Below are 23,878 nucleotides of genomic sequence, written 5' to 3'. Positions count from 1 at the left end.
GTAGGACGAGGTAGAACTGGCCAGTAGGGTTTTCCAAGGCTGAAATCTTTACGGAAGCAGACTGCCACATCTTTCTCACTAACCTTGGGGTTAGCAGCTGAGCGCTTTACCACTGCACCACCAGGGCTTTTTGGCGATGCAGCTGGTGTTGCGAATCCACGGGGAGGAATCGAGTAATGGACTGCCATGTTACCTCTCACCAGGTTTACATTAATGTCTTCAAATATTCCCGTTAGTTAACAGTGATGGATCAAGTGAAGATATTATTAATAAAAATTAGGTACCTGGATTGGGAGGAGAGAATTTTGTTCGCAGCTCAGCATTTAGCAAAGGGCAAATGAAAAAAAGATATTTTCAGTGGCTTGAAATTGCAATGAGTCAGGCCACTTATCAAAGCTGTCAAGATGAGGCTCCTCCAACCCCCCGGCAGCGTTTACCAACGTTCACAACACGCGTCCTGCTAATAGGAACTTGCTCGGCTGTAACTCACAAGACTGTGAAAACAACTCTGGCTATTTAGCGTGCCCATTTTATCGAATATGCATGGGTCTCGTAGCCCTTGATGCTTGCAATTATGGGAATGCACTGAGGGGCTTTTGGAAAAGTGAGCAACGTAGGTCTGAAAAGATGCCTGCTTGGGGTGGCTTTGGATCAGCCCAGCAGTGCGTGCACTAGGGAGCTGGTGGAGCAAGGGAAGGGCAGCGTCAGGCGTGAAAAACGAGTGGTTCCGTCAGGTACAAAACATAAATCCAATTCATGGAAATGAGAGGGAAGAAGCGGAGACGCGAAAGCATATGGAAAAAGTTCAGCGGAAACCTGAGGTGATGCCACCATTCCTCTATGATTGGAGATTTATCAGAGGGCAGGTGCATTTACTGGGTGCATTTGTTGCCCCCACAATGCACTTGGCACGTGGCCATAAGCAGCCTGTAGACCTGCCCAGCTGGGTTTGCTTGGCAGGCATTTGCTGAGCATCTACTACGTGCCAAGCATGATTTCAGGTGCGGAGGGTGCTAAAAGGAGTGAGAAGGGTGCTAAAAGGAGTGAGGAGGAAGGCACTTTGATGGCAGGGGACTCTGGCTTTGCTTCTTTGAGCCCTTCTCCATGCTGAGCCCCCCATGGGAGCCAATTGTTAAATAAATTTGTACCCATGAAAAACTGTGGTGCTGTGAAGTCAGCCTTCCTGACTCTTGAGGACTCTCTGCATAGGGTTCTCATCGGTTGTTTTGCAGAAGTAGATCACCAGGCGTTTCTTCCTAGTCCATCTTAGTCTGGAAAAAAAGCTCCCCTGAAACCTGTTCAGCGTCACAACCTGTTCAGCATCACAACCTGTTCAGCATCACAGCAACACACAAGCCTCTGCTAACATGTGGTGGCTGTGCATGAGTTATGTTGTCTGGGAATCGAACCTGGATCTCCTGCATGGAAAGTGAGAATTCTACCACTGAAACACCACGCCTTCAAACATGCCAGGCACTATTTTAAGTGCATTTTCTTGGGTGGCCAAATCCAATCCTTGTAATTCTGATGAAGCAAGTACCATAATTACTCTCACTTTACTGATGAAGAAACTGAGGAAACAAAGTTTATGGCTTGACCAAGCTACTTGGCCAAGATATAAGTTGAAGCGCCTGCCTCCAGCATCCATGCTGTTGACTGCTACTATATATTGCTTCCCTAATACGCACCTTGGGCCCCACCTACAGCTCAACAATATCAAGCCCATCCCGATGTCTGATGACCTTCATGGCCGATGGGATCCACTGCTCGGTGAGGTTGATGACCTCTGTATAGAAGTTGGTGTCCAAACATAGGGTTCTCACCCACTGATTTTCAGAAGCAGATTGCTAGGCCTTTCTTCCTAGTCGGTCTTAGTCTGGAAGTCCCTCATTGATTTTCGGCTCCCCAGTAGTCAGCCTGGTATTGGAGAGGGAGCCTCAAAGGGCTTGTGAGCGGAGTCCAGGCCTGAAACCATGCCCTAAAGCGGGCAGGGCCTGGCTGTGCTAGCTCAGGGATGCATCACAGCTTCCTGGCACCAAACCTCAGGCCACTGTAGGCAGAACTATAGGACTAAGATAGAACCCAATTTAATTGAAAATTAAAGAATTATGGAATCTACCTCATATGAAAGGAGCCCTGATGACACAATGGTTAAGTGCTCAGTTGCTAAGTGAAGGGTCAGTGGTTTAAATTCACCCAGTGACTCTTCAGAAGAAAGACTGGTGATCTGCTTTCGTGAAGATTATAGCCAAGAAAACCCTATGGGGCACTTCTACTCTGTCACATGGGTTCAACTCAACGGTACCCAATAACGACATCACCTGTGAGAAGGCACAGTCCCCCCACCCCGACCTCACCACCCCACTTATCATTTTCCTGCCGGAAACACCAACTTACTGAACTAAAGCCCCTGCATTGGCACTGGTTTGTGATTCCATGTAGCCAGAGAAAATTTCTTACCCTCTCAACAATTTCACTATTTCTTTAAATATCCCAAACACCAGAATGGAAGCTGCTTTCCTACTTCACCATTTGTCTTTCTGGATTGCAGCTCCAGAACCACATAGGCTAGTTCTTGAAAGGGGGCTATGGGTTGCCATCTTTTTTTTTTTTTTGTTGAGAATCTACACAGCTAAACGTACACCAACTCAACAATTTCTAGATGTACAATTCAGTGACACCGATGACATTCTCTGAGTTGTGCAACCATTCTCACCCTCCTTTTCTGAGTTGTTCATCCCCCTTAACATAAACTCACTGCCTGCAGGATTCCTATCCAAACTTTTGAGTTGCTATGGCCAATTTGATTCCATATAGACAGTTCTTAAAAGAGCACAATGCTTGAGGCAGATCTTTTTTACTACTAGTTAAGCTAAACTATTGTCCAGTTTTAAGATTTGAGGGGCTATTTTTGGCTTAAGGTTTGAAGATTATCTCTGGGCATTGGTTTTGAGGGGTTCATCCAGGTTTCATGGCTCCAGAAAGTCTAGATTCTAGGAGATTTGAAATTGGGTTGGCATCTTTTATCCCTCAGCTTCTGCAGTCATTTATTACAAAATTAGCTTTTTTTCTGTGTGTGTGAAGATCGACCATCTTCTGCGTCAGGATGTGAGAACGGCGGTGGTGAGGGCCTCAGTTTTCACGATATTTCAGCATAAATATATTTCAGGTTTCGACAATTAGGTCAGATGTCCCAGTCTCTGGCAAGATGTACTGGCAGGGTCCCCACCTCTGATGATCTGTCCCCAGATCTTGGCAGTGTGAACCTCCACCCCCACCCCCTCGGAAGAGGAGGTATGAGTTAGACTTCCTGAGTTTTAGAAATTATCCCAGCATGGACCAAAAAAGAGGTTTTTGTTCTGAGCTGCACTGTTACCACGGTGGGAAGAACAATTTGCATAGTTACCAGGGAGCACTGAGAAGGGTCTCGCTTAGTTTCCAAGCAATTATCATTATTTCCAATAGAGTTAACCGTTCTGCAAAGTGGATCCATTTTCTCGCCACAGGATAAGTGAGTTGGATTGTTTTTGTGTTAACTATGCAATTAGTTCTTCCTGCCGACGTTTCGCCTGGTGCTGCTGTCTTTTATCAGGGTGTGTGCTTGGAACAGTGTTCAGTGGCAAATTTGTTCTCATTTTGTTCGTTGAACTCGCAGAAGGTGGACATTGTTACTGTGGTGCTTTGAGTTGGAAGGGTTGTGTTAGTTTAAAGATGAGGAAACCAAGACCGGAGAGGACAAAGAAGTCTCCCGAAGGCTCTGTCTGTGATGAGCAGTGTTGGCAAGGGCCCATCTCTCCCTCTGCTGATTGGCGTGTCCATCTGTCTAGAGCCCCATGCGGATGGCATGGGCATTTTACAAGACCAGATGGAGCACGTCATACAACTACTGCCATCAACTCAAAAAGTCAGATACAAACAAAGGCCCAGAATAAACGGCAATGGTGGAAGATGGGCGGTTTTGGAAAAAATCTGAGGATGCTGTGATTACAACGTGCAAAATGAAGGAGAGAACCAAGTCAGGGTTGTAAAAAATTACAGCAAATCTGAATTTTTAATTTTGTTGGGTCTTAACTGATGAACTGTCCTTTTCGCCTTACGTAGTTGTTATTGTTGTTGGTGGCCATCGAGTTGGCACCGAATCACGGAGACCTTGTATATAAGCGAATGAAACACTGCCTGGTCCTGTGCCCTCTTCATGATTGTTGGTGTGTTTGCATCTTCCAGCATCATGTTGGACAGTGTTCTGTTGTGATCCGTAAAGTCTTCACTGGCTGATTTTCGGAAGGACCTTTCTTCTTAGCCTGTCTTAGTCTGGAAATTCTGCTGAAACCTGTCCCCTGTGGGTGACTCTACTGGTATTTGGAATACCAGTGGCATATAGCATCATAGCAACCTGCAAGCCACCACAGTGCGAGAGGTTGACAGGTGAGTGGTGAATGTAGTTGGGGACCTAACTACTTAGCTTGTTCCTTCAACCACCCGTTATAATCTGTGCATGTGGCACCCAAACAAAGAATTCCCAAGCATCCAGCAAGAACAGAGACAGCAAACACGATGTCAGAGTCATCCGAACCAGATAAAAGGGGAAAGAAACAAAAACCAAACCAAAACAAAATCAAGGCCATCATGGACTTTGGAATCCACAGCAGTGAATGTGTACAGTGATGAAGCGAGATGACTTTACAGCTGAGTAGGCCTTAGATCACCACTCGTCTGTCAGTTTCTTGCACTGTGGTACATTTGTCATACCAGATGTGTTAGGCTTAGTTCTCTACAGAAGTAAAACCAGTGAAATGTATATGTATAATTTTTTTTTTTAAATCTCAGGGAAATGGCTCATGCAGTTACACAGGCTGGTAAGTCCCAAGTCCATGGGTCAGGCATCAGGCTGGAGGCTTCTCCTGACTCACGTAGCTGGAGAATCTGACGAACTCAAGTTTGGCAGGTCAGATAGCAGGCTGCTGGCTCACGGGCTGCAGAGGTTGACAAACCCCAAAATTGGCAGGTAATACAGCAAGAAGCTGGCTCAAGTCCCGAGAGCAGAGTTCAGATGGTGACGAGCTGGATGTAGGATCCAGAGTAAGCAAAAGCCAGCGAGCTTTGCCAAAACATCCATATATTGGATACAGGCCACACCCCCAAGGAAATTCCCCTTACAACTGATTGGTGATCATATCAGCTCACATCATGGAGGTGACTATATCATTACATAACTGCCACTATGTAACTGAGAATCACGGCTCAGCCGAGTTGACCCACAACCTTAACCATCATAGTCCACCCCTTGTCAACTTGTTTCTTGTACATATCTCCTTAACCATACACAATCTCTAAATAAAGACAGTTACAAAGTCATACGTGCTCCTAACAGGATACAACTAACGTGTACAATCAAAAACACACCATCCCCGTTTACATCTTATATTTTATGAGTGAAGAAAACAAATATTTGATGTGCACATACAAGGAAGAAATACTCTCACCAATTACAGTCCTTATTTCTGCAACTGGCCACATGGTTATAACTGGTATTTAGAACTACTTTTTTCCATCACCCGTTCCATATTCCCTGTACCCTCAGCAAGTACCTCAGCTGGTGGTTCTGTTGTACATAGGGTGGCTGTGAGTCGGAACCAATTGCATCTCACAACAGGGCCTTCGAGTGTATCTCTTCCACTTCCACCCTTGCCGGGTGAGGAAAGTGAGACCCAGACAGGTTTGAGAAGGGGCAAAAAGGAAAAGAAAAAGGAAAACAAACCAAAAACCAACTGCTGTTGAGTCGACTCCAACCCCTGGCAACCCCGCATGTGTCGGAGTAGAAAGGTGCTCTGTAGGGTCTTCAGTGGCTAATTTTTTTGAAATAGATCACCTGGTCTTTCTTCCAAGGTGAACTCGAACCCCCAACCTTCTAGTTAGCAGCCGAGCACATTAACCGTTGTATCACCCAGGGACTCTAGAGGGGCAGAGACCAGAAACAACCCAGGTCTCCTGAGTCTTAGTTGGGTGTGGACTGGGTTGGCCTGGCTCAGTCAGGACGCTTCTAGATGTAAATAACGGGCAACCAGACTCAAAATGACTTCAACGAGTCTTCTTTGAACCATGCAATAGTTTAGCTTAACTGGTGAAGAATGTCTGCCTTGAGCATTGTGTTCTTTTAAAGAACTATGTGGGATCAAACTGACAATAGCAACCCGAAAGGTTAGATAGGAAGCTTAGGGGACGGTGAGTTTATGTTAACGGGGAGGAACGATTTGGGAAAGGAGGTTGAGAATGGTTGCACAACTTGAAGAATGTAATCAGTGTCACTGAATTGTACACGTAGAAATTGTTGAATTGGTGTATGTTCTGTTGTGTATATTCTCAACAACAACGGTAAGATAAAATAACAAAAAATGGCTTCACGGACGAGGAGTTCTGTAATTTCCCACTGTCCAGAGGCGAGCAGAGCAATTTTAGAATCTGAGTGCCCCAACTTGAGGGCGATTGTCCTGCCTTGGCCCTGTGTTGCAGTCTCCTCTGTATCAGCTAATTGTCAGCAGCTTGAGGGCGGTGAAGGCTAAAGGGCGAAGCCACTCCCAGAGGCAGAAGCAGGTGGACCTACAGTGGGTGTGATGCTGTAACGTCATCGTTTCACCAAGGCCGCGGCTCTCTCAGGCCACTTCATAAACCTGGCGAAGAAACCTCCTGAGAAAATCAACAAGATTTTATAGCCCCGCTGTTCCCATGGGTCAGCAAGGGTTGAAACGGGAGGTAATTAGGCCTCTGAAAAGTTCTAATACCTGGATATTGGCATTTATTTACCATGTCTTGAGTGTAAAGCTTTGCAGCTAAAATCATCTTTTATTAACTGTATTCAGGCAAGTGGTTTAGCTCTAGATCCATTTCAGTTTCTTCATTGTGGAAAACATAAGCAAACAAACAAAACCACAGCCCTCTAGGGGAAAGACACCTTAATGATGTAATAAGTTGACCCCACATCTTCAAACTAAAAAATGGACTATGTAATCTTTTTTTTTAATTATTATTAATTGTGGTGAAAACATACACGGGAGAACGTACATCCATTCATCGGTTTCTGCCCATACAGTTCAATGACATGGACTACATTCTCCACATTGGGTCACCATTCTTGCTCTCTCTACCCATGTTGTTCCACAACCATTGACTTAGACTCCTTACCCCCTGAGCTTCTTATCTGTGCTTTAGCGTTACTGTTGACAGTTTGATCTCATACAGACAGTTCTTTAAAAGAATAAAATTCTCATGGTGAACATTCTTTACTGGTTTAGCTAAACAGTTGTTTAACGATGGCTTCAGGGGATAATTTTTTTTTTTTAATTTTTTTATTGTAGTTTTTTTTTCTTTTACTATGCTTTAAGTGAAAGTTTACAAATCAAGTCCGTCTCATACAATAATTTGTATACACCTTGCTATGTACTCCTAGTTGCTCTCTCCCTAATGAGACAGCACGCTCCTGCTCTCCACCCTAAATTCCCGGTGTCCATTCAGTCAGCTCCTGTCCCCCTCTGCCTTCTCATGTCCCTCCAGACAGGAGCGGCCCACATAGTCTCACGTGTCTGCTTGAGCCAAGAAGCTCACTCCTCACCAGTATCATTTTCTGTCTTATAATCCAGTCCAATCCCTGTCTGAAGAGTTGGCTTTTGGAATGGTTCCTGTCTTGGGCTAACAGAAGGTCTGGGGACCACGGCCTCTGGGGTCCTTCTAGTCTCAGTCAGACCATTAAGTCTGGTATTTTTACGAGAATTTGAATTCTGCATCCTACTGCTCTCCTGCTCCATCAGGGATTCTCTGTTGTGTTCCCTGTCAGGGCAGTCATCGGTTGTAGCTGGGCGCCATCTAGTTCTTCTGGTCTCAGGCAGATGTAGTCTCTGATTTATGTGGCCCTTTCTGTCTCTTGGGCTCATAATTACCTTGTGTCTTTGGTGTTCTTCATTCTTCTTTGCGCCTGGCGGGTTGAGACCAATTGATGCATCTTAGATGGCCGCGTGCTAGCGTTTAAGACCCCAGACGCCACTCACCGGTGGGATGCAGAATGTTTTCTTAATATATTTTGTTATGCCAGTTGACTTAGATGTCCCCTGAAACCATGGTCCCCAGACCCCTGCTGCTACTACTCTGACCTTCAAAACATTCGGTTTATTCAGGAAACTGCTTTTGGCTTAGTCCAGTTGTGCTGACTTCTCCTGTATTATGTGTTGTCTCTCCCTTCCCCTAAAATAGTTCTTGTCTACTGTGTGGATACCCCTCTCCCTCCCTCCGTCCCTCCCTCCCTCCCCCGTCTTGTAACCATCAAAGAATATTTTCTTCTGTGTTTAAACTATTTCTTGAGTTCTTATAATAGTGATCTCATGCCATATTTGCCCTTTTGCAACTGACTAATTTCACTCAGCATAATGCCTTCCAGATTCCTCCATGTTATGAAATGTTTCACAGATTCGTCACTGTTCTTTATTGATACGTAGTATTCCTTTGTGTGAATATACCATCGTGTATTTATCCATTCATCCGTTGATGGGCATCTTGGTTGCCTCCATCTTTTTGCTATTTTAAACAGTGCAGCTATGAACATGGGTGTGCATATATCTGTTTGTGTAAAGGTTCTTATTTCTCTAGGATATATTCCAAGGAGTGGGATTGCTAGATCATATGGTAGTTCTATTTCCAGCTTTTTAATGAAGAACCAAATCAATTTCCAAAGTGGTAGTACCATTTTACATTCCTACCAGCTGTATGTAAGTGTTCCAGTCTCTCCACAGCCTCTCCAGCATTTACTATTTTGTGTTTTTTGGATTAATGCTAGCCTTGTTGGAGTATTTTTTATTGTACTGTAGATGAAGGTTTATAGAACAAACTAGTTTCTCATTAAACAGTTAGTACACATATTGTTTATGACATTGGTTAACAACCCCACAACATGGCAACACTCTCCCTTCTCATCTTTAGGTTCCCTATTATCAGCTTTCCTGTCCCCTCCTGCCTTCTAGTCCTTGCCCCAGGGCTGGTGTGCCTCTTTAGTCTCATTTTGTATTATGCGCCTGTCCAATCTTTGGCTGAAGGGTGAACCTTCATTACTGAGCTGATAGGGTGTCTGGGGGCCATACTCTTAGGGTTTCTCCAGTCTCTGTCAGGCCAGCAAGTCTGGTCTTTCTTTTTGAGTTCGAATTTTGTTTTACATTTTTCTCCAGCTCTGTCTGCAACCCTCTATTGTGATCCCTGTCAGAGCAGTCAGTGGTGGTACCCGGGCACTGTTTAGTTTCAGGGGATAATTTTGGTTCATGGTTTGGAGATTTTCTCAGAGCAATAGATTTGGGGGTTCCTCCAGTCTCAGGGAAACTCTGGTGGTGTAGTGGTTAAGAGCTCAGCTGTTAACCAAAGGGTCGGCAGTTCAAATCCATCAGGTGCTCTTCGGAACCTCTATGGGGCAGTTCTACTCTGTGTTATAGGGTCACTAGGAGTCAGAATCGACTCGACGGCAACAGGTTTTTTTTTTTTTTTTTTCCAGTCTCCATAGGTCCAGTAAGTCTGGATTTTAAGAATTTGAAATTCTGGGCTACATTTTTCTCCCCTTTTGATCAGAATTCACCTACTGATTCCTTGATCAAAACATTCAGTCATGGTAGGTAGCTGGGCACCATCCAGTTCCACTGGTCTCATGTAAGGAGGCAGTTGTTCATGTGTTCATGGAGGCAATTAGACCTGCATAGACTACATGATCTTTTAAAGACCCTTTCAGTTATATTGTCCCATGGCAACAAAATAGAAACTTGGCTCATTCAACTCTATAAAATTACCCTCTAGATTGCAGAGACATTGCGATCGCCCCATAAATGTAGAACATCTAAATATTTGTCCCTAACAAACACAACTGAGGTGGACGACCTGGATCACGGGGCAGGATCATTGCAAGTTGGACAGAGCTGTCCTGCTCTTGGAAACTTTCACTGTGGATCCACTGGGGTGTCGATCTAGTGGCAGCCTTGGCAGTTGAGACCTGGGGCTGACTGGCACACAAACCTTTGGCCCCAAGGCTAAGGGTTTACAGTGTGTTTTGTTTCTATTACCTTCTGAAAAACCACTGCTCCTCTCCTCACCAGGTAGGGGCCATGGCCTTCCCATGAATTCAAGTTCCTGAGTGGAGGGGCATTTTCAAAGTCAGTCCCCTGGGTGGAATGAACCCATTCCTGTCAGCCCATCAGTCGGAGGTCATGGTTTCCCAGTTAAGGGCCTTCACTAGTAAAATGGCATATTTGCCCTCTGTAAGCTTTTTTTTTAAGCTTTAGTTGTTTCATCTCTGTAATGAAAGAATCGTTTAAGATTGGTGGATTTCCAACTTTTTCCAGCTGTGAATTCCTTGTACAAATAATCCAATACAGAGGCCTAATATGTACAGTGAGAGTCCCTGGGTTGAACAAAGAGTTAATGCATTCAGCTGCTGATCGAAAGGTCGGAGGTTTGAGTCCATCCAGGGGTACCTTGGAAGAAAGACCTGGAGACCTACTTCCCAAAACCCAGCCACTGAAAACCCCACGGAGCCCCGTTCTGCTGTGATAAGCGTGGGGCTGCCGTGAGTTGGAGTTGACTCAACTGCAGCTGGTTGTTTAGTATGAACAGCAGGTCAAGCCAGACATATTGAAGAGGGCTTTGAGTACTTCTCTCTCAGCCTTTTCCTGTCCCCTTCTTTGAGGGGGCCCAGGGGAATCCCCTAAAGCCCCTCAGAGCACAATTTGGAAACGACTGGTCTTGATTCTAGATGACCTCAAACACTAATATGGCTGGTCTTTGGAATTTGTTTTATTGGCCTCGAGGTAACCAAGAAACACAAAGATACGTTGCAGTCCAGCTGTTCTCAGCATGCTACTCTGTGGCCCCACCCAAGTTCACACCTTTGTTGTCCATGGTTCACCCGGAACACGGCCACATCCCACCCCAGCCTCACCTGGTCACACCTTTTGAATCCCAGTAGGCCGCGCCCTTGCTTTCATGCTGCCTCTTGGCTGTTCCATCTCTTACGGGGTTTCACAAAGCTGTGCACAGGCTCACTGTCTCTCTTCTGCCCAGTGCTTCCTGATAGCCCATAGGTGGAACAGCTGAGGCCCTGGGCCACACAGGTGGACAACTAGGCTGACCCCTGCCTGCGGCTTCTTCTCCACGAGTGGCTGATCCACAGAGTGCACCAACAGACCACGATGTGGGGGCACAGGGGACCTGGGCCGGGAACTCCCCTAGGGTCCCTGGGCTGCTATGTTCGCCCTCCACTTTGAGGGCAGAGTAAGAGCTCATCGCTGGAGGAATCTCACCCCTGCTGATCTCTGGGCCATGTCCATGCCACCGTTGACCATGGCCTGCCAGTGCCTGCCCTCCTAGGGAGCGTGGACTATTGACTTGGTGGCAGACTACACACTAGTCTCCCTTGATTAGACCCCTCACGGAGGTCTGATGGAAAATCTAAGGTTCTGGCATTTGGGTTGTCTCTCCAGCCTGACCTGAAGTCCTTGAGGAAGTTGTTTTTGAAGAGCATAGTGCTCGGCTGTACAGATGGCTACGTAATCTGCAGGGCCCCTAATCACAAAGTGGGAAACAACCATTTCCTCTCTTCACGTCTCGCTCTGACCTGTCAGGGTGCTTTTTATTTGCTAGTTGATGCCACACTCTGTTGGGCATGGGGTACTCAGGGGCGAGGGCAGACTCTCACAGTCCCGTGACTCAGTGTGGGTGATCAAACCCAACCCCGATGGTCTTCACACGCCCCATGGGGGCAGGAAGCTACAGTGGTCCCTGGATGGGGGTGGGGGGACAAGGGGGCGGGCAGCCGGGAACCCATCCCAAGGAGGTGGGGAGGTGACAGAAGGCAGGACCGTCAGTGAGCTGAGTTGCATGACCCATCATCCCGTCAACTTAAAAAAAAAAAAAGTTACCGTGGAGTCTTTTTCAACCTGTGGTGACCCCATGTGCGTCAGAGTAGAACTGTGCTCCATAGGGTTTTCAATGACCTTTCTTCTGAGGTGCCTCTGGTTGGACGCGAACCTCCAACCTTTTGGTTAGCAGCTGAGCGCATAACTGTTTGCACCACCCGGTGACTCCTACAAAACACAAATTCAAATATAATATTACTTAGAATTTCAAGATGGTGACTTCAGAGCATTAAACCCCAAGTGTGCGGTTCCATTTTGAGTGTCCGTGAAGCTGGCTGAGCTGAGTATACAGTAGGTGCCCAATATGTGCTTGATAACTAGGTGTTGGGGGTATATAGAGAAAAAGAAAGTCAAAGTCAAGGGGCTCAGATTTTGGAATCTTTCTAGAGAAACGACTGTACTGGTCAGTACTGGTTGAATGAATGAACATACTTGCTTTGAGCCTCAGTTTCCTGACCTATAAAATGGGGAAGATAATAGAAGTACTTACCTCAGAGAAGATCGTGTCGGGCATGCCATTCCTGGCACACAGTGAAAGCCCAATACTATTAATACTGTTTTCTCCAGTTTTGTAGGCATAGTAGTCAGTTCATAAATGTTTAAGCTGAGGATTCCTAGAGAAAGTGAGAGTTCAGCAAATTGTACTCAAAACTTCCCTTTTTCAACCTGTTTGATTATCTTATATCAAGGAAGGATAAAGCTGGTGTAGACATGTTGTTTTTGTTAGCTGCTGTTGAGTCGGTCCCCCACCCGATTCCTGGTGACCCCATGCACCGTTGTGATCCATAGGGTTTTTTTTTTGGCTGAATTTCAGAAGTAGATTGCCAGGCCTTTCTTCCTAATTTGCCTTAGTCTGGAAGCTCCAATGAAACCTATTCAGCATCCTAGCAACACGTAAGTGTCCACTGACAACCAGGTGATGGCTGTGCGTGAAGTGCATTGGCTGGGAATCGAACCAGGGTCTCCCATATGGAAAGCAGGAGTTCTACCACTGAACCACCACTGCCCCTTGGTACACACGTAGGAGGAGTGAAAAGAGATCAATAATAGAGATCAATAATGGAGTTCAATAATAGAGATCAATAATAAAAGAGATCAACAACGACAACGTGTGTATGGAACCTCAGGAAGGAGGTAGGGTTAGGTTTGAAACTATGTTTGCAGTGTCAGGTCTTCCTTTCTCCTTCTTTCCCCAAAACAGTGTTGCCTCCAGGCTCAACTTTTTCTAAGTTTCAAAAAAGAAGAGCTTTCTTGGAGCTAAGAAAATATACACTCAAGTAGCTCTTGAAAAGCTACGGGCGGGGTGTGGGGGGGTCCCTCTGGCATTTGCCCCAGGAAAGACAAAGGTATTGGCTGTATAAGCCAGCTGCTATAGCCAGCTCCACCCCCCACCCAATGCACAGAGAAAACCCACCAGGGGTCTGCCTGGGGTCAACTGGGGACTTCACAAGTAGGCTGCCAGTTTGGCTAGTTCAGCACAGTCAACCAAGTTGGTGGTCCCATGGAGAAGACACGCTGCTTGGCTCAGCTCCTTGAAGATGTTGCTCAATGAGTCCCTGTTTGGGTCAGGGAGCTTCCCAGGGCACAGGAAATTGGGGCCTCAGGTTGCAATTTTAACTGAGGGACACGGGAGCTTCGGCTATACTTTTGCCTATGTGTCCCAGACCCCAGCTTCCACTGGTATCATTTGCTTTTTCCAGGGAACTCTGTGCTTTCAGGTGGATTCGCAGCAATATTTGCTTTTTAGCATTTTTGACACGGGACAGTTGCAGAAGAAGAACGCCATGGTTCTGCACTGGGAGTGTAAGTAGTTAGATGGCTGGATGGAGGGCTGTGATGGTTAACGTTGTGTGTCAGTTTAGCTGAGCCATGATTCTCAGTGGTTTGGTTGGCAGTTATGTAACGATGTAGTCATCAGTCCTGATGTGATCTGATGTGATCAGCCAATCAGTTGTAAGGGGAATTTCCTCAGGGGTGTGGCCTGCATCCAATATATATGGATGTTCTGGCAAAACTTGCTGGTTTTGCTTGCTCTGGATCCTGCATCCAGCTCATCACCATCTGACCTCCAGTTCTTGTGACTTGAGCCAGTGCCTACCATATTGCTTGTTGATCTTGGGATTTGTTGGACTCTGCAGCTGGTGACCCAGCAGCCTGCTGTCTGACCTGCTGATCTTTGGCTTTCAGCCCCCACCAGCTGTGTGAGTCAGAAGAAGCCTCCAGCCTGACACCTGACTCACAACTTGGGACTTGCCAGCCTCTACAGCTGCATGAGCCATTTCCTTGAGACAAATCTGTCTCTATAAAAATAGATATATGCATATATATATGCTTCACTGGTTTTTCTTCTATAGAGAACCCAGCCTGAGACAAAGACAATGGTGATTCTCTGTTGCTATATTTTAACTTGACCTAGGTGTTTCTCTCCCACAAGATTCAGCATATAAACGCCTTGAATTGAGAGGTAACATTAAGGACTGCAGACAAGCTCAGGTCTTGTTTTCAATCTGTGTGCTCTTGCAGGAAATCAACCCATTACACTGTTATCAGCAAAATGGAATCTCTCCCAGTTTGGAGAGATGAAACACACAGCTATAAATGTGTGTTTTGCATATTTATGGTTGCCTCTGAATGGGTAGTTTCACTGATGTCAGATGCTAAGAAAGTGCCCCTTAGCAACTGGGTCTTACGCAGTTGTTGGATTTGGACAAAACCCAAACTTACATATGGATAACAGTGCCACTGGTTATAGATTATAAATGGGAAATGGAGTTCCTGGGTGGTGCAAATGATTAATATGCTCGGCTGCTATTCAAAAAGTTGATGGTTCAAGTCCACTCAGAGGTGCCTTGGAAGAAAGGTGTGGCAATCTACTTTGGAAAAATTAGCCATAGAAAACCCTGTAGAAACTAAATGGTGCCCAGCTACCATTACTAAACATTTTGATCAAAGATTTTATAAAATTCTGATCAAAAGGGGGAAAATACAGTATGGAATTTCAAATTTTCATGGAATCCAGACTTTCTGGAGCCATGGAGGCTGGAGGAACCCCTGAAACTACTGCTCTGAGATAATCTTTAAACCTAAACCTCAAACCAAAAATATTCCCTGAAGTCTTCTTTAAACCAAACAATAAGTTAGCTTAGCTAGTGAGGAGCATCTGCCTTGACCATTGTACTCTTTTAAGAACTATGTATATGGAATCAAATTGACAACAGCCACTTGAAAGGTTAAATAGGAACCTTAGAGGTCAGCGAGTTTATATTAATAGGGGACGAACAACTCAGAAAAGGAGTGTGAGAATGATTGCACAACTTGAAGAGTGTAAGTAATGTCACTGAATTGTACAGGTAGAAATTATTGAATTGACCTGTACAAGGTAAGGTGGTGGAAGCTCCATAGACACATCCAAACTCCCTGAGGGACTGAATTGCTGGGCCGAGGGCTGTGGGGACCATGATCTCGGGGAACATCTAGTTCAATTGACATAACATAGTTTATAAAGAATATGTTCTACATTCTACTTTGGTGAATAGTATCTGGGGTCTTAAAAGCCTGTAAGTGGCCATCTAGGATACTCCACTGGTCTCACTCCTTTGGGAGCAAAGAACAATGAAGGACACTAAGATACAAGGGAAAGATTAGTCCAAAGGACTAATGGACCACAGCTACCACTGCCTCCAGCAGACTGAGCCCAGTACAACTAGATGGTGCCCGGCTAGCACCACTGACTACTCTGACAGGGATCACGATAGAGTGTCCTGGACAGAGCTGGAGAAAAATGTAAACAAAATTCTAACTCAAAAAAGAAAGACTAGACTTGCTGGCCTGACAGAGACTGAAGAAACCTTGAGAGTATGGCCCCCGGACACGCTTTCAGCTCAGTAATGAAGTCACTTCTGAGGTTCACTCTTCAGTCAAAGATTGGACAGGCCCACAAAACAAAATAAGACTAAAAGGGCACACTAGACCAGGGGCAAGGACTAGAAGGCAGGAGGGGACAGGAAAGCTGGTAATAGGGAACCCAGAGTTGAGAAGGGAGAGCACTGACATGTCGTGGGGTTGTTAACCAATGTCATAAAACAATATATGTACTAACTGTTCAATGAGAAACTTGTTTGCTCTGTAAACCTTCATTTAAAAAAAGAAATTATTGAATTGGTACATGTTCTGCTGTGTATATTCTCAACAACAACAAAAATAAAATATAAAAAAATAAAAGAAAACCCTCTGAAGCACAGTTCTACTCCGACACCCAGGGAATCACCATGAGTCAGCTGGACAACAACTTATTTTCCCCCACGGGAAATCATTCCAAACTAAATAAAAGTGCCCCATATTGTATTTGCAATGGAAGACCCAGTTGGTTAAGTCTGAGTAAGTGACACACAGCGATGCGCTGCTGGTTTGAGTGGACGTTGGTGATGCAGGCGTGCTAACACAGCCCTGCGCCTGGTCCTCCCTGTGCTCCTGGGCTGAGACTGTCATTCGCAGCACCTTGCATTTACCACGGTTCCTTAGGAACTGTCTCAGCTGGCCATCCTACGCCCACGGGGAGAAGGGAAAGTCCGGACCTGACCTCACCTGAGGCCTAGGGCCCCCCTGAGCTGTTTGACTCGCTGTGGGCGGCTGAGTTGGGTCCTCCCCCCGGACTTCTCACCCAGTGCTCTCTAAACTCCAGGGAGCAGCTTCCATAGCTCATTAAACCAGACCGAAGTTCTCTCGGTTTGCAAAGCAGATTCTTTGCGGCTGTGATAAAGGTCCCACTGTTCAGGTGTAATCTAGCAAAACCGACAAGCCTCCTTCCATCCCCAAACTCTTAGACTTGCAAGCCTGGTGAAAAGTATCTAATTAGCTCCAGGAAAAGCAGCACCCAGACCCAACCACTGGAGAACACATGGAAGGTTCCAGAAATGGCAATGGTAGCTCATGAGGGGCAGTGTGATGGGGTACTCAGAGCCCAGCTTGCCTGAGTCCCTCTGCTGCCCACAGTAAACACTTGATGAAGTTATTTGCCCCCAGTTGGACCTGATGCTGCCCATCTTTGCCAATAAGCCACCCGCTGTCCCACATTAGGGTGCCTTCTACGTATGAGCCTTTGGCTGTGGGGTGACACCTCATGTCTGTGGTGTTTTGTCAACCAGCAGCTGTCGGCACATACAACAACCCTTGAAGCCCAGAAGGGGCTAGGGCCAGGGTGGTCCTCGATCCCACCTACCCCATGGGGGAAGGGTCCTGTGTTTTGCATCAGCAGCGCACTGAGCCAAAGTTTAGTCAATCAAAAGTTGTGTAAGAACTTACTAGGTTGGTAGGTCCAGGGGCCAGAGGTCACCTGCATTCATGGACAAGTTTCTGTTCAATGATTATCTCCCTGGGATTTATCGTGGTGAGCTGATCCAAGATTTTTTGATTCAAAGCATGACCGTCAGTGGCTGGGATCCAAAGAACTGCCCCCTGACGTAAGAGGCGAGCCTCCTTGGGCCCAGCCAAGGGGCAGGGCCTTCTTCCTCAATAGTATTTAAAGCCAGGAGGTCCTGCTGCCAGGCATGGCCTTCCCACTGGGAACACACCCTCAGCAGCAGGGAGAACCCAGAAGGAACCCTGAATCTCTGATTGAGATCATCCCAAGGGGAGAAAAGTAAGTAGGGCCTTTATATTTACATTTCTAAAAATTGCAAAGACGACACAAACTCTTTTTCTCTCTTCTTAGCACGAGAGCGGTCTGGTGCTGTGGAACCCAAACAAAGCACATGAGGTGTGCATGACGGTGTCTTTGGGTGTTTGGTTCAGGAGCCTGTGTTTTTGTTCCAGGAGACCTCTGCGTTCGTGCCTGTGAGCCCACATCTGCAGAAATGCCTCCTCAGCTGCAAAACGGCCTGAACTTCTCTGCCAAAGTCGTCCAGGGTACCCTGGACAGCCTGCCATCGGCAGTGAGAGAGTTTGTGGAGAGCAGCACCACGCTGTGCCAGCCAGACCACATTCACATCTGTGATGGCTCTGAGGAGGAGAACCAGCGGCTTCTGGAGTGCATGGAGGGGGAGGGCGTGATCAAGAGGCTCAAGAAGTATGACAACTGGTAAGTGTGCGCACAGCTCCCGGCCGCTGGCTCATGCCTTCCCCACCATCCCCTCGGTATCAGGAGAGAGTTGACTGAAGACCTGGTTGTGGGCAGTAGACTCTCGAATAACTTCAAGCAATGGTTCAGAATCCCGGAGGCTTGACTTTCATGGCGTTGGTGGGGCAGCCCAAGCCTTACATGAGATGGCGTGTGCAAAAGCTCTTTGCAAAAAAAATAAATAAAAATAACCCTGTCATGTTTTGTCTTGTGTTTTTGAGCCTCTTCCCTCCTGCAGACAGGGCCCTAATAATTGACCAAAGTATGTCACGTCTTGAGTGTGGGAATAACAGTCAGGCACAATAAGACAAGATGAAACAAAACGAAAGCTCTTTGCTGACTACATCACTGATTGCAATGAAAGAAAGGCAATCTTTGTCCTAAAAGACTAACTCCCAGTCAAGTAAATGTCCATGGGCCATGTCCTGGCTGGTCTGGCTGCTCACACCTACTGAGCATCTTCAGTGTGCTCAGCAGGCCGCTAGGCATGGCAAAGAAGACAAGCATGAGTGAGACTGGTCCATTCCCAAACAATGCTTGGTGGAAGGAGTCCTGCTCAGAGGCGCAGCGCAGGTGGACAGCCCTTCACCTTCCTTCCTAACCCGTATGTTTTTGATGTTTGCAGCTGGCTGGCTCTCACTGACCCCAGGGATGTGGCCCGGATTGAAAGCAAGACCGTCATCATCACCCACGAGCAAAGAGACACAGTACCCATCCCCAAAACTGGCCTGAGCCAGCTGGGCCGCTGGATGTCAGAGGAGGACTTTGAGAAAGCATTCAGCGCCAGGTTCCCGGGGTGCATGAAAGGTGAGCAGAACATTATTCAATTGGGCAATGTCCGCAAACCTCTCATTGTTATGGCTATCTTAAAATGGCAATTCTGGCTATTTCCAAAATACCAGCCACTGAAAACCCTAGGGAGCACAGTTCTACTCTGACACAAATGGGGTTGCCATGAGTCGGAAGTGACTGATGGCAACTGGTGACTCTAGACAGTAATAGAACTCTTGTAGCCTCGGGTGTCTTTAGATTCCGTATGTGAAATCAGCAATGTATTCAAATGCACATCTGTTCTGGTTTTATGGACTGTCTTTGCACATGGACTTAAAAGAACGTGGTGGAGCCCATTGTACGTGAATGAAAACGCTTTCACTTTTGCATGCTGTTCACTTTCTAGTGGACTCTTCTGTATGTGGGGGATAGTGGTAGGCAGGGTGTGATGCTGTAACTGGGTCCCCCTTCTCACCAGTCCCCACTGACCCGGTCCCCAGGTCGCACGCTGTATGTCATCCCGTTCAGCATGGGGCCGCTGGGCTCGCCTCTGTCCAAGATCGGCGTCGAGCTGACGGACTCGCCCTACGTGGTGGCCAGCATGCGGATCATGACTCGCATGGGCACCTCAGTCCTGGAGGCGCTGGGTGACGGGGAGTTTGTCAAGTGCCTGCACTCTGTCGGCTGCCCTTTGCCTTTGAAAAGTAAGCTTTCTATTTCAAAGTGGAAAGTTCAAGTTACCAAGCAAGGTGGCCTTTAGCTCAGGGACCTGCTGTCCATGTTCCGGGGACCCCCAAGCAGGGACATGGTATGCTGATGGGGGACATGTCCTCGTTTCAGGGCCTTTGGTCAACAGCTGGGCCTGCAACCCGGAGCTGACTCTCATAGCCCACGTGCCCGACCGCAGAGAGATCATCTCCTTTGGGAGCGGCTATGGCGGGAACTCGCTCCTGGGGAAGAAGTGCTTTGCTCTGAGGATGGCAAGCCGGCTGGCCAAGGAGGAAGGCTGGCTGGCAGAGCACATGCTGGTAAGAGCATAAAACCTGTTGCCATCAAGTTGATTCTGACTCACGGCAACCCTACAGGACAGAGTAGAACTTACCCATAGAGTTTCCAAGGAGTGGATGATGGATTCAAACTACTGACCTTCTGGTTAGCAGCTGGGCTCTTAACCACTGCACCACCTGGGCTCAAGGATGAGGAGTCTTAAATGCACCCAGGCCTATGACATGACAGTTCTCATCAGGCATGACCCAATGCGCCCTCTCCGTGTGTAGGTTCAAGGAGAGGTTGGAAAATTCCATCAATAGGTTCAATCCACTTGTCCACCCCCTCTTGGGGGACCCCAAAGATAGTGGGAATTCCTTTGGAATTCATTACTTTGTAAATGTTACTTGGTACTGACGCCTGAAGTAGACCTTTTTCGTTTTGTACATCAGTGGGAGATTTTTATTAAATATATTATGGTACCTTCATACAATGGAATACTATGCAGTCAATAACAGGAATTAAACAGATCCATATATATATATAGATATGGAAAGAGGTCCACGATATATGGTAAAGTTAAAAAAAAAAACACCATAAATAGTTGTATAGATTGGTGAAAAAGATTTGAGAAGCTATGTTCTCAGGGCTTCCAGGCCCGTGGGGTTGCCGTGACTCAGAATCCACTCTACGGCAACTGGTTTGGGTTTGGGTCAGGCACATTCGCACCTGAAGTCCTAACCACTGGGGGAGAAATGTGCAAAGATCTTACTGAGAATTGGATCTCCAACAGATCCTGGGCATCACCAACCCTGAGGGTGAGAAGAAGTACTTTGCAGCAGCATTTCCCAGTGCCTGCGGGAAGACCAACCTGGCCATGATGAACCCCACGCTCCCGGGGTGGAAAGTGGAGTGTGTCGGGGATGACATCGCCTGGATGAAATTTGACCAACAAGGTAACTCTTTTAGACTTGGCTACCATTGGTAAAAGGAGCTCTGGTGATGTAGCGGTTAAGAGCTCAGCTGCTAACCAAAAGGTTCGTGGTTCGAACCCAAGAGGCTGCTCGATGGGAGAAAGATGTGGCAGTCTGCTCCTGTAAAGGTTACAGCCTTGGAAACCCTGTGGGACAGTTCTGTCCTGTCCTGTAGGGTTGCTGTGAGTCAGAATCAACTCGACAGCAACAGGTTTTTTACCATTGGTAAAAATTGGACCTGGGTGAATTTTTGACCTTCAAGGCACACCAAACTCTTCTAAATCCACAGTATTTGGATTTTTAATTCAGTTATTTCAGACTATGCATAGCTTTAGGAATACATATTCTGTAAACATTCTTTCATTTAATATCACATCTGGATGGAAATGGAGCCATATGTTGCTGTTTGTTTACATACACAAATTTGTTAAAATAGTATTGGTGGAAAATTAATGAGGAGAAAGAGTTGTAAAAGCCTCACAGTTTAATAAAATGCTTTGATGGAAAAAGATCAGTGCATATTCTAGGAATCTGTTACCATCAAGGTGATTCCGACTCATAGTGACCCTGTAATGCAGAGTAGAACTGCCCCCATAGGGTTTCCAAGGAGCAGCTGGTGGATTCGAACTGCTGACCTTTTGGCTAGCAGCTATGTTCTTAGCCACTGCACCACCAGGGTTGCATTTTCTAGGGAGGAAGGAAAAAAAAAAAAAAAAGAGCTGAGGACTTGGTACACAAATTAGCCCAGCAAGATATGAGTATAAATGGTATACTTTCTTTAGCACTCACTTCTTCTCGGATCTAAACTTCTCCAGGTAACTTAAGGGCTATCAACCCAGAAAATGGCTTTTTTGGTGTTGCTCCTGGGACCTCTGTGAAGACAAACCCCAATGCCATCAAGACTATCCAGAAGAATACAATCTTCACCAACGTGGCTGAAACCAGTGACGGGGGTGTATACTGGGAAGGTATTGACGAGCCTTTGGCCCCTGGCGTCACGCTCACTTCCTGGAAGAACAAGGAGTGGAGCCCGGAGGATGGTAAGCCCCCTCGGAGGACGTGGTGCTTCTGGCCGAGGTGGGCGCCATCTCTTCAGCCAACCACTGAGCAGCCTCTTGCTCTCTTATGTTCTAGGGGAACCCTGCGCCCACCCCAACTCGAGGTTCTGCACCCCTGCCAGCCAGTGCCCCATCATCGACCCCGCCTGGGAGTCTCCGGAAGGCGTGCCCATCTCGGGCATCATCTTTGGGGGCCGCAGACCTACTGGTGAGGCTCCCCTTCACTCAGGCTGGGTTGTGAGAGGGCTGGCTGCAGAAGGACGTGGTAAAATCTCTCCCTTTCCGTGACTTGTTAAAACCACTTGCTGTCAAGTTGACTGCAACTCCTGGCGACCCCACGTGTGTCGGAGCAGAACTGTGCTGCACAGGTTTCCAAGAGCTGATCGTTTGGCGGTAGATCGCCAGGTCTTTCTTTTGAGGCACTTCTGGGTGAACTCGAACCTCCAGCCTTTCAGTTAGCAGCCAAGCACGTTAACCATTTGTACCACCTAGGGCCTCCATGGCCTTGACAGAGGGTCCCAGAGATCAGGAGCTTCCTTTCAAAATCCCGGGATAATTGCCAAGCTCCAATGTAGAACCAACGCTCCTGGTCACCTTGAACCTATCTAGATCTTTGATCTAATGTAGCTTTGCCCAAATTTATTTTCCCGGAGTGGTCCTGGCAGTGTAATTTCGAGTTAGCAGTTTTTTGTGCTTTAGCTCTGTGAATGCAAAAGTAGCTAAATTAGAAAGATTCTGTTTTGCTGCATGCTTCCAATTTGTAAGGTGACATTTTTAGCCCAAGAGTCAAAGCCTTTAAGAAAGATTTCTTTATTTTCCTGCTAAAGGTGTCCCTCTAGTCTATGAAGCTCTCAACTGGCAGCATGGAGTATTTGTGGGGGCAGCCATGAGGTCAGAGGCCACAGCGGCTGCTGAGCACAAAGGTAAATCAAAGTCAAGGTTTAAAAACACAAAGGAGGGTGATTAGTGCTCTGTGTGTGTGTACATGGAGAGAGAGAGAGAAGAAGCGAGAGAGAACCAAGCATGCTGATCTCAATGATAAATGGTAGCCAGTCTTGCCCATTGAGAGTGCCATTTACCAATGGAGCCCCCTCTCTGTTTAATAGGCAAAGTCATCATGCATGACCCTTTTGCCATGAGACCCTTCTTTGGCTACAATTTCGGCAAATACCTGGCCCACTGGCTCAGCATGGCCCAGCGTCCAGCAGCCAAGCTGCCCAAGATCTTCCATGTCAACTGGTTCCGGAAAGACAAGGAAGGCAGATTCCTCTGGCCTGGCTTTGGAGAGAACTCCAGGGTCCTGGAGTGGATGTTCAAGCGGATAAATGGGGAAGACAGCGCCAAGCTCACACCCATTGGCTACATCCCCGCGGAGGATGCCTTGAATCTGAAAGGCTTGGGCAGCATCAACGTGAAGGAGCTGTTCCATATCTCCAAGGAGTTCTGGGAGAAGGAGGTGGAAGACATCCAGAAGTATCTGGAGGAGCAAGTCAATGCCGACCTCCCCTATGAAATCGAGAGAGAGGTCCTAGCCCTGAAGCAAAGGATCAGCCTGATGTAACCAGAACCTGAGAGCTTAGCCTTCAAAATCATCCCCTTTCCAATCCATAAGATGCACAGAAGCAAAAGAAGGTGGGCCAGAGTGGACCCCACCAGCAACATGATAATGACCACACTGATGAGCAGATCCCAAAGGCACACTTTAATTTTTCAGATAGGAGTCATAGAGTACCAGCTAGTAACCCGTGTGATTGGGAGGGAGAATCCTAGCATGTCTCCAGTATCCATTATCCAGTGCACATTCTGTTTAACCCTGAGGACACTCAGGCATTTACGCTTTTTTTTGTCTTTCACTTTAGCTATCTCAGTTAGCTGGAATGCACACACACAAAAAATACTTGAGCTGTATATATGCGCGCGCGTGTGTGTGTGTGTGTGTGTAAGTACTGTTATCTAAAATATATTTTATATCTTTGGACAAATCTTGGGAAAGATTACCTACTAGTTGTTGCTAGAAAGAAATGTTGCCTTATGACTAAT

The 23,878-nt window shown here is 46.7% G+C and overlaps 1 protein-coding gene across 3 annotated transcripts; it reads left to right on the top strand.

Moving 5' to 3' along the window:
- Positions 1–4,342: 4,342 nt before the first annotated feature.
- PCK1 (phosphoenolpyruvate carboxykinase 1) lies at positions 4,343–23,786 on the top strand. 3 transcript variants are annotated; one of them, XM_049869619.1, is made up of 10 exons: positions 4,343–4,425; positions 17,745–18,009; positions 18,674–18,855; positions 19,320–19,523; positions 19,660–19,847; positions 20,600–20,762; positions 21,596–21,820; positions 21,915–22,046; positions 22,666–22,761; positions 22,945–23,786. In XM_049869619.1, exons 2-10 carry the CDS (start codon positions 17,786–17,788, stop codon positions 23,397–23,399), a joined length of 1,869 nt encoding a protein of 622 aa, XP_049725576.1. In that variant the 5' UTR covers positions 4,343–4,425; positions 17,745–17,785; the 3' UTR covers positions 23,400–23,786. The 3 variants fall into 3 exon arrangements, with proteins under 3 accessions (XP_049725576.1, XP_049725575.1, XP_049725578.1); XM_049869618.1 differs by lacking the exon at positions 4,343–4,425 and adding an exon at positions 17,492–17,571; XM_049869621.1 differs by lacking the exons at positions 4,343–4,425; positions 19,320–19,523 and adding an exon at positions 17,492–17,571.
- Positions 23,787–23,878: the final 92 nt, after the last annotated feature.

This window comes from Elephas maximus, chromosome 25 (genome assembly GCF_024166365.1).
Source record: "Elephas maximus indicus isolate mEleMax1 chromosome 25, mEleMax1 primary haplotype, whole genome shotgun sequence".
Classification (NCBI taxonomy): domain Eukaryota; kingdom Metazoa; phylum Chordata; class Mammalia; order Proboscidea; family Elephantidae; genus Elephas; species Elephas maximus.
Note: the sequence above shows the minus strand (reverse complement) of the source record. Positions and strands in the feature narration are given on the sequence as shown.